This window comes from Macrobrachium rosenbergii, chromosome 44, assembly GCF_040412425.1.
Source record: "Macrobrachium rosenbergii isolate ZJJX-2024 chromosome 44, ASM4041242v1, whole genome shotgun sequence".
In the NCBI taxonomy this organism is placed as follows: domain Eukaryota; kingdom Metazoa; phylum Arthropoda; class Malacostraca; order Decapoda; family Palaemonidae; genus Macrobrachium; species Macrobrachium rosenbergii.
The window spans coordinates 36754892-36767921 of NC_089784.1; the positions used below are offsets into that span (position 1 = coordinate 36754892).

The window sequence follows — 13030 nt, forward strand, 5'->3', positions numbered from 1 at the left end:
ATTAGCCTGTCTTTTGAATGTTCTTTTTTTAATAGTTTGCTTAACGAATCGCTTAGACAACCGAGTGGCTTAGGTCCATTCTTTCCTCCGTCATCACCATCATCACCATCATCATCAACGTCGTCGTCGTCATCTTATTATTATTATTATTATTATTATTATTATTATTATTATTATTATTATTATTGATGAGTCCTAAGTAGCGGTTTAAGTAAAACCATTTCAAATCAAGAGGATATCCGCAATGTCCTTCGAGAAGCTCAGTTTTAATTCCTCTGCAATCCAGTTTTACCAATTCGTGGATCCAATACAAGCTCTACCATCGGTGCTTACTCGCTCCCATTATCGACTTTCTGAGCCTCATTGTGACCCGTTTCCGACTCCACGAGGTTTCTGACGTCTGTTGCGAGTTTCAGTAAAGGTCACAGAGCTTAGCCTATGTGCCACTGACATTTGGCATTTTTGGCAGTCGCCACTCCAAGCATTGACCAAACACAGCGTTACAAACTTCACAATCGTTTTAACAACCATGCCACTGCATGAGGAAAAAAGGCGTGTTGACAAATTACGAAACACGCTGTAGTTTAAACATGACAACTTATTCTTTCGTACTTTCTCCAAGTTTTTTTTGTTCTAAGAGCATAAGAGTCCCACTTGATTAAGAAAAGAAAAAAATGCTTGTTGCAGATTCTGTTATCCAGTTACTTTCTCATGCCACCATTTTCTAAAAGAATCAGCTTATTATCGAGAAAATTCTTAAAATTTTATTGGTCTGTAAATGTGTTTTATCTGATGTTTTATGTTTAATTTATAAATGAAGACTTTCTTCTTGATCTATTTAGTCTTACTCATAGTACGCTAAAATGAGCCTTTCTTTAACTTTGTAATGCATTAATGTACACATTCTATTTTGCCTCACATAATTAATTATCCATCGCACTTAATTAGTGATTTTACTTACATTTCCTCTTTATTTACTGTAATTCAATTACATAAAGAAATATGTTCTGTGTTGTCTCCTACTTTACAGAAATCACAAAACTCACACTAGAATTTACCTCTCAAATTCACACACATTTCCACTTGTTCGTTTAATTTGATTTTTGCAAGGACAATAGTATTCTCCTTTAATACCACATGTCTTTCATACTGTGGATCGTCCTCGTTCATTTATTTTGTCATCTTCCAATCCAGTTTCGTATTTCTCGAATTTCTTATTTTCGGGTTTTATAGTCATTTTTCTACCATCCCTGAATTCAGTTACTTGCACGTTGATTCACCTATTCTGTTACGAAAATGTATAGGTGTCTTGTTATTAACTGTTTATTTCTATAAATTTTTCTTAAGATTGTTTTCGTTTGATGGCCGCGAAATGACTTAAATTTACCATGTTATTAAATTTAAGTAGTGCGCTGAGAGTCACTCACAACTATTTGCACCTTTGACACATTTTAGATATATGAAACAGCATCTGCGTAATTACAGTACTAAAATAAAATATTTCCAATTTTAATCTTTTCTTACTGAGGGTTAGTTATCAAAACGGAAAATAAGCAAACCTATAAGAAAGAAACAGCACTCTAATAAAAAGCCACCACCTGTGGGTAGCAAATAGCCCTATACCGTGTAATATTTTCCGCTAGTGTTGTGGTAAATTTAAGGGTTATTTTCCCAAGGTATATTAACCATGTAAAAAGGTGTTATGTTGGGACTGAATTGTATTTATCGTTGTTTGAAGGTCTTTTCGGTATTTTCGTAGGCAGGAGTGCCATTTTCCCGTGAGAATGTCAGGAATCCTAGAAATGGTCTTGCTGCTCGTCATTCCTTTACTAGGCCAGGCAGCAAGCTACCTGCATAGGTCCTAAGGATGCTCTAACTTGCTGTTCGTTGTAGAATTCAAGTCCTGACTAACTTTTATTTAAATCGCTAGGCACTGACATAGATTCCCCTATTTTTTGTCGAACATAATGCTAGTAGAACTAACCAATAGCTCCGCATGAGCTATTACTTTGGGAATTGATTTTTCCTATAGTGTTTTGGTTGCTTGTCAAGAGCTTACCGTAATTTTTTGTTGGTCGTCTGTAATTAACTTGTAATTAACCTCAGAAGTTGTATGCTGGCCATCCTGGAATGCTATTGATTGTGGTATAGGGGAGCTTTTGGTAAAAAGTGGAGTTTCCTTCACCAGGGCTTCCAGGGGGCGGGGGTGCAAAGCCCCCGGCTAAGTAACACGCCCTGCTAGGTTAGGTTAGGTTTGGGTATTTTAAGTTAGTATAATTCCTTTTATAATAGGTTTCCTTAGCCAATTCCCTCTTAAACATATGGCTCCCCAATGACTTGCACATGCGTGGAACCATTCCATAACAACAACATGACATTCTGGTCTTTCTCCCAAAATTTCCCCCCCACTCAAAACCCTGCGTTCCCAAAGCATCCTCAACCATGTTGGGTAGATATAAGATTAATAATAATTGACTGACAATACACAACACCACCTCCTTCATCAGCTACACTAAAAGTATAGGAAAAATCAATTTAAAAGGTAATGGTCCGCATGGAGCTGTTGCTTAGATTTACCATAATGTTTAGTACCGAAACAAATGACCTAAGCTATGGTAGCTTAGAAAAGTGCTGTGGGATGGGGCTAGTAGCCTAAATTGCACTTAGGCTACCTGGGCTTGTTTGCTATTGTGTTAGGCGAGGCTGTGCTAGTCTATTGTGAGCTAGCCTATGCCACAATCTGTGACTGTGGGTTGCCACTGTTTAGCCTAATTCCGATTAGCCTAGTCTAGGTTCATATGCTAGCTGCTCTGAACATTTGGGCTTGATTGTTAGCTATCCCTTACTTAGTTTAATAAGAAACCCAGAAATGTAACTAAGTAATACTATACTTAATTTTCTTACCAAATATGTGAGCCTTATTTGTTCTTATGAAAATGCCGACCATTGCCTCCTATGTAGGAGTATTCCTCAGCATGAGCTGGAATTGGTCATTCAAACTTGTTGACAAGGTAGTCAGCCAGTGGTAAACGGGGGATGAAATATGGGAATACCTTTCATCCACATACCTTCACTAAGCACTTTTTCTTTTTGGCTGCCATCAAGTGAGGACATTCTGCTATGCTCCTGCTGACTTCTAAGTTAGAACTTATGTTGGGTTGTATGCAGAGTAGGGAGATGGGTAGACAGTAAATTTCTTCCTAGCGAAAGCTTTCATAGAATAAAAGTTGCTTCAGTGTATATACTTGATGTTAAGCGTTACTTTGGAGGTCCAAGGGGTGCAAAGCATCCCCAGCCATATCAGGGCACAGTGCCCTAAGTCAGATTAGGAAGGTTAGTTCTGGTTAGGTCAGGACATGATGCTAGGAAAGGTTAGGCCAAGGTTGTTTGTTCCTATACAAATACAAGCCTTCAGTCTTTATACAGGATTTTGCTTGTGAACACAAGCTGGAACGACCATTAGCTTTCAGACAGTATGGAGAAGCCCTGCCCACTTGTTGGTCTGCACTCCACTTTGCTTTCAGCCACTGTCGTGTGAAGACGTTTCTGCATTTCACTGCCCGACTGCCGTTTGCAAAAGACTTTTTGGTGGTTTGTGTTTAGTTGATATATTTTTGAGTGATTTCTGTTTGTGATATATTTGTACACAGACTCCTCAATCACTTTAGCCTTTTGAAGAGGAAACTACTGGGTTAGGCTCTGTCCAGTGAAAGACAGACTGTGCATTCAGTTTCTTTCTTTTTTGAGGTTGAACCTCATTTATTATCATTTATTATCGTATGTCACGCCGTGACATGAAAGTAATAAACAACCTAACCCAACGTCTCTTTTCAGGTGTTGTGGAGGCCAAGGGCTTTAGGCCTCTCGGGAGAGCTGAGTGTCTTTTATTATTATTTAGAAGATGAATACTGTAATAATAATGAACTTAATAATCACTCTTAGGCTCATTGGGTTTGCTGGTATTTGCTCTGACCTTGACCTGGAGAACTTACCGGCCACAGAGTCTGGTAGCTGTGGGACTGCTCCTATTCCCTTGGTAACCCCTGATGCAGAATCGGGATTGAGTTCCCAGGTACTGCCATATACATCATGTGTGAGTGATGTTCTCCTCTACATGCTGTTGCTGTAGGCACATTTGACCAATTCAAGAAGAGGAGAAGGAAGTCATCATTGTTGTCTTTGTTTTTTCGTCTTCGTTGTCGAGTGCTGTTGCCTCCTTCCCTTTTCTTCTTTCAAGTTCAAGCTGGCAAGCAGAAGAGGAGGAAGGTTGCCATGTGCTTCCATTGCCCTGCGCACAGGACAACTGCTACAGGGGTTCTCCGGAACCCTGGAACCCCTGTACAGGGTATACTGGTACCGACCCCGGTAGCTCACCTACCCAGACCACCGGTCTACCGGTACCAGGCCTAGTCTCTTGCTAGCAGTACCATGGTACCTTTGCTCCCATTGCCAAGCGTGTAGGTGCAGTTGCTACCCGGGATTCTTTGGACCCCCGTTGTAGCGGCTCTGACCCTGGTAGGCTTCCTAGCCGGGCCTTCAGTACTGCTGCTCCCGTTGCCGAGTGCACAGGTGCAATCATTACCTGGGGTTGTTCAGACCCCTTGGTACCGGCCCTGGTAGGCTTCCTACCCGGGCCTTCAATACTGTATTGATACTCCCGTTGCCGAGAGCATTGGTTGCAGCCGCTACCCGGGGGTCTTTGGGCCTCTGTGGTACTGACACCAACCTCAGTAGGCTTCCTACCCGGGCCTTTAGTACTGCTGCTCCTATTGCCAAGCGCATGGCTGCAGCCACTACCCAGGGTTCTTCGGACCCCTGTGGTACCAGTACCGACCCCGGTACGCTTCCTATCCGGGCCCTCAGTACTGCTGCTCCTGTTGCTGAGCACAATTAGTGCAATTTCTACTTTGGGTTCTTTGGACCTCTGGTGTACTGGCACTGGCCCCAGCCCCGATAGGCATCCTACCCAGGCCTTCAGTACTGCTGCTCCTATCGCTGAGCGCTGGGTTGCAACCGCTACCTGAGGTTCTTTGGACCCCCAGTGTACTGGTACCAGCCCAGGTACGCCCCCTTCCCAAGCTTTTGGTACTATCCATGGTTTCTTGCTAGCAGTATTGTGGTACTGCTGCTCCAATTGCTGACCACACAGGTGCAACTGCTACCAGGGGTTCTTTGGCCCCCTGGTGTACTGGGGCATGCCTACCTGGGCTGCTGGTTCTGGACCCAAGCTGGTGCCAGCCCTGCTCTGATGCAGACATTGTGTCGGTACCGGCCCCGTTAGCCCATCTACTGGGGTCAGCAAGGGTCCTTGCTCTATGGACCTGTTCCCAGCTGCCAGCGCATGCCAGTAAGGAAGGTGAGCAGAGAGCATGCAGGTGCTCCCCCCCCACAATCTTCCAGAGAATGGCCCAGGGGTCCTGGGACGGTGACCCAGCGATCACTTTAGTCGCTTGGGCAAGGCAAGAGGGCCCCCTTGCTCAGTCGTATTCCTTTGTAGAAACCTTGGCTTCTAAGTACCTGTAGAATGAAACATCCACAGGACAGCCCCTGCTCGTGTTCGCATGAGTGGGACCACATTCCCTGACCCAGGCGGATATTGTCATCACAGGTAGATGACTGCCCACAGCCTCGCTTACCTGCCGGGACTTATGTCTTTGGCAGGCGGGGTGAGGGTTCTTGTGATCTCTCACTTGTTTCCTCCTCTTCAGAATTTTATTCTGGGAGACAGAAGGCAGACAGGTTCGGGGCTTGGGACTGGAAACATTCTCGTTCCCATTCCAGCCCATGACATGGAGGCTTACATTCCTGTTCGGTTCCGTAGACTGGACAGGACGTATGCCAAATGGTTAAGAGATTGCCAGGGGCTCTGGTGAGTGTTTATCTCTGACGGAGTTAGAGAGACATTTTGTGGAGATCACTAGAATGATATGTCTTTTTAATGATTCTGAGGAAGAGAACCTTACCCTGTGGGAAGTGGGGAAGGTGCTGTGAGAGTCTTCTGCCCCTCTTCTCACTGAACTGGTTCATTCACCAGAACTGGCCCTAGATGGAACAGTCCGTTCTGTTGTCGATTTCATCAGAAGGGCGACTTCTTGCTGTTCGGGGATTGGAGGGATGCATATGCTCAGTACCTACTCATTGGTCCTCCCGCAGTGCAAAAGTTCCTGTTTCTGCAGCAACAACCTGCTCAGTAGTAACATGTTGCTCTGGTTCACCTGTCACCATTGTAGATTCAGTCCCTCAGGGACAGCTTCACCTCACGCCCTTTTGCGGAGGATGAAAATGGATGGGTCTCAGGCGAGAGACCCACCTTTCTCTCATCTTCCTCTGTCAGAGGAAGTGAGGAGAGAGCTAGCTTGGTAGGTAGATGACAGGAATCACTCTTTAGGAGTGCCATTGGACACCCCCTCCCGAGGTGCTCGTCTTTTAGATGCATCTGCTAGGGATAGAACGCACACCTGAAACAATGCTCGTACAGGGGTGCAGGACCAGAATGACAGACACTTCCTCATCAGTGGCCCGAAACTCAAGGTGGCTTTTTCAGCCCAGCGGGAGTTTCGGGCCCGATAGTGAGACACTGTGGTGTTGACGAGCGACGACACTACAGTAATAGCATACGTCAACAAGCAGGGATGACTGATGTCCTTCCAGCCACAAGGCTGACAGTGCAGGTACACGAGTGGGCAGTAGCACACTTGATGGAGCTGTCAGCCAGGTACCTTCCTGGGTCTTGGTTGGGGGTGGCAGACAAGCTCAGTTGCCAGAGTCTGCTAATAGGGATGGAGTCTCTACACCAAGACATTGTGGAGACTCTTCTAATTATAGGGAGTCCCAGCCATGAGCTCTCTGTAACCAGTGCGACAGGAGTTACTGGAGTACAGTTCATTTGTGCTGGACTGTGGGTTGCGATGGAGGACGTTTCTCCAGCACCCAGGGGGCATTTTAGAGGCTGATGCCTTCCCCTCTGTTTTTGTCTGATTCAGTAGCCGATCAACAGGCTTTGATCACTCTGAATTTCAGTTTGACTCAGGTGGCACCCAGTGGCCATACACTGAATGGGTCCCGGTCCTGCTGGCTCTGTTTTACTAGAAGATTCCCCCATGGCGCAGCCTTCTGTACCAGCTGCATGTGAGAAGCATTACCAGGGAGGTGAAGGCACTTCACGCTGGAGACTTCCGACATCTGTGAATGAGAGGGTTTTTTCTCAGCGCATAACAAGGAGATGCCTGGATACTTGCGCAATATTCAGCAGCTTTGTACCAGGGGAAATGAACTGCCCTCTGCAGTTTGTGTAGTCGATGGGGTATCTCTCCAATCAGAGCTTATATGCAGCAGATAGCAGACTTTCTCGCCCTTCTCTGCCATGAGAAGCTTCTCGTTGTCTTGGCCATTAAGGGCATTAGAGCTGCCCTTGGCCAAGTCCTTTGGTTGAAGGAAATAGATCTCTCACCCTTGGGAGGGATCTATACTTTTGAGAAGTTTTGAACAGTCTTGCCCACCCGGGGAACACAGACCCCCAAGTGGGTTGCAAATCTCATCTTCAGGAGCCTAGCTCATATGCCATACGAGCTGTTGAGTGGGTTGTCAGACAGGGCTCTGACTCTAAGACTGTTTTTGTTTTCTTTGCTCTTCCTAGCTTTGGCAAAGAGAGTAGGCGAGCTTCCTGGCATTCGATGCTAGCACTTAGGAAGGGGATCTGAGACTCAGAATCCGTAGGTCCCTGACGCTGGATTCGAGTCTGTTTCAGTCCCCTCCAAAAGGACTTTGTGGATATAATCGGAACAAGATGCTACTTTGTCCAAGTAGAGGGGTGCAGTACGACCTTCAGATAATTCAGCATCTCAGGCCTGAGTGTCAACGCCTCCTTTTTAGTAACAGCTTGGCCATGGAAGAGGTGTCCAAGGGCACATCCTCCTTCGAGCTTCATGAGACAGCAGCGGGCTTGCTCTTCGTTTGATTAGTTAAATTGGAGTTCAGTCTGGGCAAGAGATCACGAAGTCAGGGCCATATCCCTGTCCCTCGCATTCCGGAAGAACCTGTCGGTTCACAAGATAATACAGCAAGGTATGTGGTTGCAGCAGACCACATTTATCTTGTATTATCTTCAGGCCTTGCTCATAAGTCTTGTATTATCTTCAGGGCTTGCTCATAAATCTTTGAAAATGCTTTTCCTTGGACTTTGTGTGTTGGCTGCCCAACAAATTGTGTGGTTCATCCAGCTCCCTTAGAGGACGTGCATCTCGTCTAAGGTGTTCTATAAGCGAGTGACCTGTATCCTCCCTTCTCACGTTTACCTTTCTCTCTTTAGACAAAGAGGCAGGTAGAGAGCCATCGCTTGCTGGACAGATGAGTATACGGGTAACCACATGACGAGGGCATCCTGTCCATCAGATGGTTTGGATGCATGTCCTCCCTTTCTCTAGGCAAGGGAAGAGAGGGATAAACAATAAAACAAACCTGAGGGCAGCTTCATTTCTCAAAAATGGAGACTTTACTACACCCACAAGTGTTGCATCATTGGAATACTGAACAGTCTTGTTTTCCAGTCAACAACCATGTCACTTGGATACACTAACAGTGGATCAGGAACACTGCCCTGTGGAACTCCAGACACAATAGGTCTTAGTTCACTAAAGATCCCATCCACAGCAACTCCCTGCTGCTTACCCATAAGGAAATCTTGAAGTAATCCTAACACCAAATCCACCCACTCCAAGATTCTGAAGTATAAATATGTAAGTGCCTTGTGATTTACTAAATCAAAAGCAGCACTAAAATCTATGTGAATTACTCTGCACTCAAAACCCTTATCAAGGTTCCCTTGCAAATGGCATGTTAAGTCTAAAAGAGCATCACAGGTACCTAGCTGCTTCCCATATGCATATTTACTATCAGCTAACAATCTTTTTGGTTCAACATACTGCACTTACATAGTGGCTTAAAAATAAGTTTGTTCCTATACAATATACAAACCCATGGTCTTTACATAGGAATTACCTTCAACACAACTGGAACCGGCCATTAAACTTTTAACAAGGTGGTATGGTAGTTAACTACCGAACAGCCGGGTGGTGGTCCCACCCGCCCAGTCGGTAGAGTGTCACTTTACCTTTGGCCGTGCTGTGGTGAGGTTGTGCTGCTCCATTATCCTCTGCCCTGCTGCCGTTGTTTTTGCTGTGTTTACTACTGTGAACATCGCTTCCTTTCCCGGTGGGATTGTGCCTTTTTGTGTTTTTCTTTGTGCCTATGTGTTTGTGTGTTTGCTTATCCATATGTCATCTGAGCTGTCTGAGTGGAAGGTGGTGCCAATGAGAAAATACCCTGGTACCGCTGATAAGGCTTGCAGCCAGTACTGCTCGGCCCTTGATGTTGACCCTCATACTCTTTGCACATCGTGCAGGGGGTATGAATGCAATCCTGATTCTGTGTGTGAGGAGCACCATGCTTGGATTTCAGAGCAATGGACAAAGTATTCGTTGGGGAGGAAGTATCAGAAGAGTCCCCCAAGTCGTCATCTGAGGGTAACACTCCCCTGATGACTCCCTTGGTGGCTAACCCTGCAGATACTTTCCTCCTGCCAGGAACACTTCCATGCTTTGCTACTTCTCTTTCAGGAGAAGTTTCCCCTTCGTTGCCTTTGCTCACTTTGTCGGACAGTGATCATCGTTGGGGGACTGGAAGCCATGATGACCCCCCTTTGGTGGCCTCCATTCGTTCGGGGGGGAGGAATCCCCCTCACTGAGAATGGAGACTACCCCCTGACCCAGCTTTTTTGCAGGTGTTGAGGAGGAGGAACTCTAGGAGACCTGGCAGTCCCTTGGCATTCAAGGAGTTCCAGTGACTCATTCTGCCACAACAGTCACCACTTCGACTGTCACTATGACCTCTAATTATCTGATGCCCCTAAGCATATCTACGCACCCAACTATAACGACTCCAGCAGGGTTGCTAAAGTCTCACACCTCAGCTGCATCCACCATGGTGCCCGTCCCTGCTTCCTGGGAATCTGTGCCAGAGTCATCCTCCAGTCTCGGTGAGCAGATCCTCCATACCCTTTTGAAGAAGGCAAAGAAGAATAAGTCAAAGTCCAAGAAGAGGTCCAGGAAGGTTTTGTTGTCTTCGTCTGTTGCTGCCTCCTCCCCTCCCTTTTCCAAAGCCCACAAGCGGAGGGAGGTCGCTTCTCCCACCCGGAAGAAGGCCTGCACTGGGTATTCTGAAGGGGCGTCTCTCTCCCCGAAAGAGACAGGGATCTCTCGCTGGCTTTTCCCTGTCTTCGGACTCGGGGGGGCTGTGTTGCGAGTCTCTGAGACCTGTCGACTTGGGAGCTGAGGGTGTGCTGTCCTCCAAGGAGGTCCAAGCACCCAGCACTTTTGCTCGGAGCCCTGTCTCCAAGCAGAGTGCTGTGCCTGCATCTACTCGAGTCTCTTCGGACACTTGAGCGGAGGGGTCTTCTGTGGAACCCTCACATACCATGTAAGCTTTGAGTATGCGGACCTCCAAGGAGGTGAGTGTATCTCTAGGTACTCGGGTTTCCATGAAACCTCAAGTTACCTCAACCAACAACATGGAGTCAGCTCCATGGTGTGGTTCAGGCACACGAGAGTGGACGGGGGCCAAGCAGGCAGGTGCTTCCCATCCCCCTGCTGCTACTTGCCTGAGTACGTGGGTAGGGTCCTGTGAAGGTGTGGCTGACTCAAGGGTCCGCTCACTGGGAGTGGTGTCGAGGAGGTCCCCCCTAACAGTCGTCTCCCCGCCAGCAGGCTTCATCCTCGGAGATGATTGGAAAGGTAAGATTACTTGCTCCCTCTCTCCTGCCCCCTCGACTTCCTGGGGGTATACCGGAAACCATGAGGTGGACAGGAGGGCCAGTGACTGGGACCATATCCTGTCACAGCCCTACTGTGAGGACTTATGAGGCAGGCAAGGTTCTCAGACCTACCTTGTATGCCCAATTGGTTGAGCTGGGAGTCGGGAGCTCTGGTGAGGTTCTCCCACCTGCAGGGAGAGTGTTTAGAGAGGACTGTGGCTTGGAAGGACTTGAGGATCCTCTGCCCCAGGATGCAGATTCTCTTGAGATACAGAGGACTTTTTCGGAGTGCGTCATGTTGATTCATCGACACAACGATATCAGCGAAGGGACCTTGGCTACATCCGTCGACTTCCCTTCCGGCCTCAAAGGTTACTGGGGTCCTAAGAAGGAACCCAGGGCCTCTCTAGGCTTGCCTTGGTCCTCACTTGCTAAGGGTGTGCTGGATCAGGTTAATGCTTTTGTCTCTGGGAAGGAGAGTTCCCTCTGATCCAATTTCTTGGCCAAAATACTTCCTCCCCCCTGCCTCACTAGAAGAAATATTACACGCCCTCGACAGAGCCTCTGCCAACAAACAGGTTGACCAGGACTTGGTTCTCCTAGCTCCGGGTCTCTCGCTGCAGTATCTTGGGGCAAAAGATGTAGTCTTCACGCAACAAAAAGCAGCAAGCCTGGAAGCCACTGCCTTGGCAGCCTTCTAGGCAGTCTCCTGACTGAACATGTGGTCCCAGTGTCCAAGGTGGAGGGCTCAACCTTCGGGAGGCTGTGCCAATTTGGCGGTAGGGCTATTACCTACCTGGCCCACCAGATGGCAAACCTGTGGGCCAACTTAGTTCTTAAGAGGAGGGATGGTGTCCTAACTCGAATCACCAAGCACATCAGCCCGGACTCGGCTTTGGCTCTGCGGAATGGACCGGTGCTAGGTTCTGCCTCCCTCTTCTCTCAGGAAGAGGTAGACGCTGTGGTGGACAAGTGTTGTATTGAGGATAACGACTGACTTGTCTACCAGCTAGTGATGAAGTGTGTCACTATGGCCCAACCTTTGGGTCTGGCTGGCATTTCCTCAGGCCCTGAGAAGTCTCAGGCTTCAAAGGGCATTCGAGGAACCACCCAGCCTTCTTCTGCCCCTGCCAAGAAAGGTGTGCAGTCCTGCCCCTTTCCTCTCCCTTTCCAGCCCAGTAAAGGGAGGGGAGGCAAGAGAAAGAAGAAGGGAGGAAAACACTAGGGTTGGTGTTCCCCTCCACAAGCTGCCTTTGGTGGGGGATGGTGCCTGTCAAGCCATTGAGCAACATGGCAGCGATATGGAGCCAAGACCTGGGCAGTAGATGCCCTTTGGGAGGGTTATCTGCCTTCCTTCGAGTCTTGTCCACCCCTCACTGACTCTCCGATCTGTGTCCATTCCTACGTACTCAGCTCGCCGAAGGTTCTCGATCGCCGGAAGGAGATTGCAGCAATGCTGAGCAAACACGCTGTAGAAGTCATGAAAGATTGGTCCCTCAGTGCTCACTTCCATCAGGGAGAGCAACTTCATGCTTATGGTAGACTTGAAGAATCCATATTTCCAAATAAAGTGCTCCCCCACTTTTTCGCAGGGATGGATTCCAGAACCCACTGCAGAAATGCAAAACCCCCTCTTAAAACACTTATAACTGCCAAATACCCTATACCCCTTAAACTGAAATGCTTATAACTGTCTGTTTTAAAAGTTCACTGCCTAATTTAGTAGTTCAAACAAAAATATACTTTGAATTAAATTAAAACAATGTAATATCAATTCAAACAAAAATACACCCCAAACCATCATCCCAAAACACCCTAAGTCATCTTAGATTAGTACCCTTTTACAACTGTTACTCTTATGTATATACACCCCCTGAAATGCCTATAACAATGATTTACTCATTTTAAAATATTAATATTAATGGAAACACAGTAAAATATCTAAAAAATATTTAATACAAATTAAATAAATCTTTAATACAAATTAAATAAATCCTGTTTGCTGTCTTTTTTCCAATTTTTGGTTTACCAGAGCAAAGTCCTCTAGCTGTTCCCTGGGTAGGTCTAGACTGTAATGCTTTCTTACTCTTGCTAGGTTTCAGGAAGTCATCAAGTGTTTTAGGCTGGGTTTCCAGTTTCTTTCAGTGGTGGATGCAAGCAACCGAGAGATGAAAGTTTGCATCACATCCCACAAGCTACAGGTGACTGCCTGGTATGGTCCTT

General features: G+C 46.8%; 1 protein-coding gene across 6 annotated transcripts in view; it reads left to right on the top strand.

Annotated features, from left to right (window-relative positions):
- Nucleotides 1-1587: 1587 nt before the first annotated feature.
- Nucleotides 1588-13030, top strand: part of LOC136829530 (NEDD8-conjugating enzyme UBE2F-like) — a 98049-nt gene continuing 86606 nt past the window's right edge. The window contains exon 1 of one of the 6 annotated variants that reach the window (XM_067088360.1): nucleotides 1588-1676. Coding sequence is in view for 2 of the 6 variants with exons in the window: in XM_067088358.1 (XP_066944459.1) it covers nucleotides 1785-1858 (74 nt within the window). In the remaining 4 variants the exon portion in view is untranslated. Of the gene's footprint in view, nucleotides 2543-8716; nucleotides 8736-9140; nucleotides 9211-13030 lie in introns of those variants that run through there. The other 5 variants (XM_067088361.1, XM_067088363.1, XM_067088358.1 and 2 more) reach the window with 5 other exon arrangements.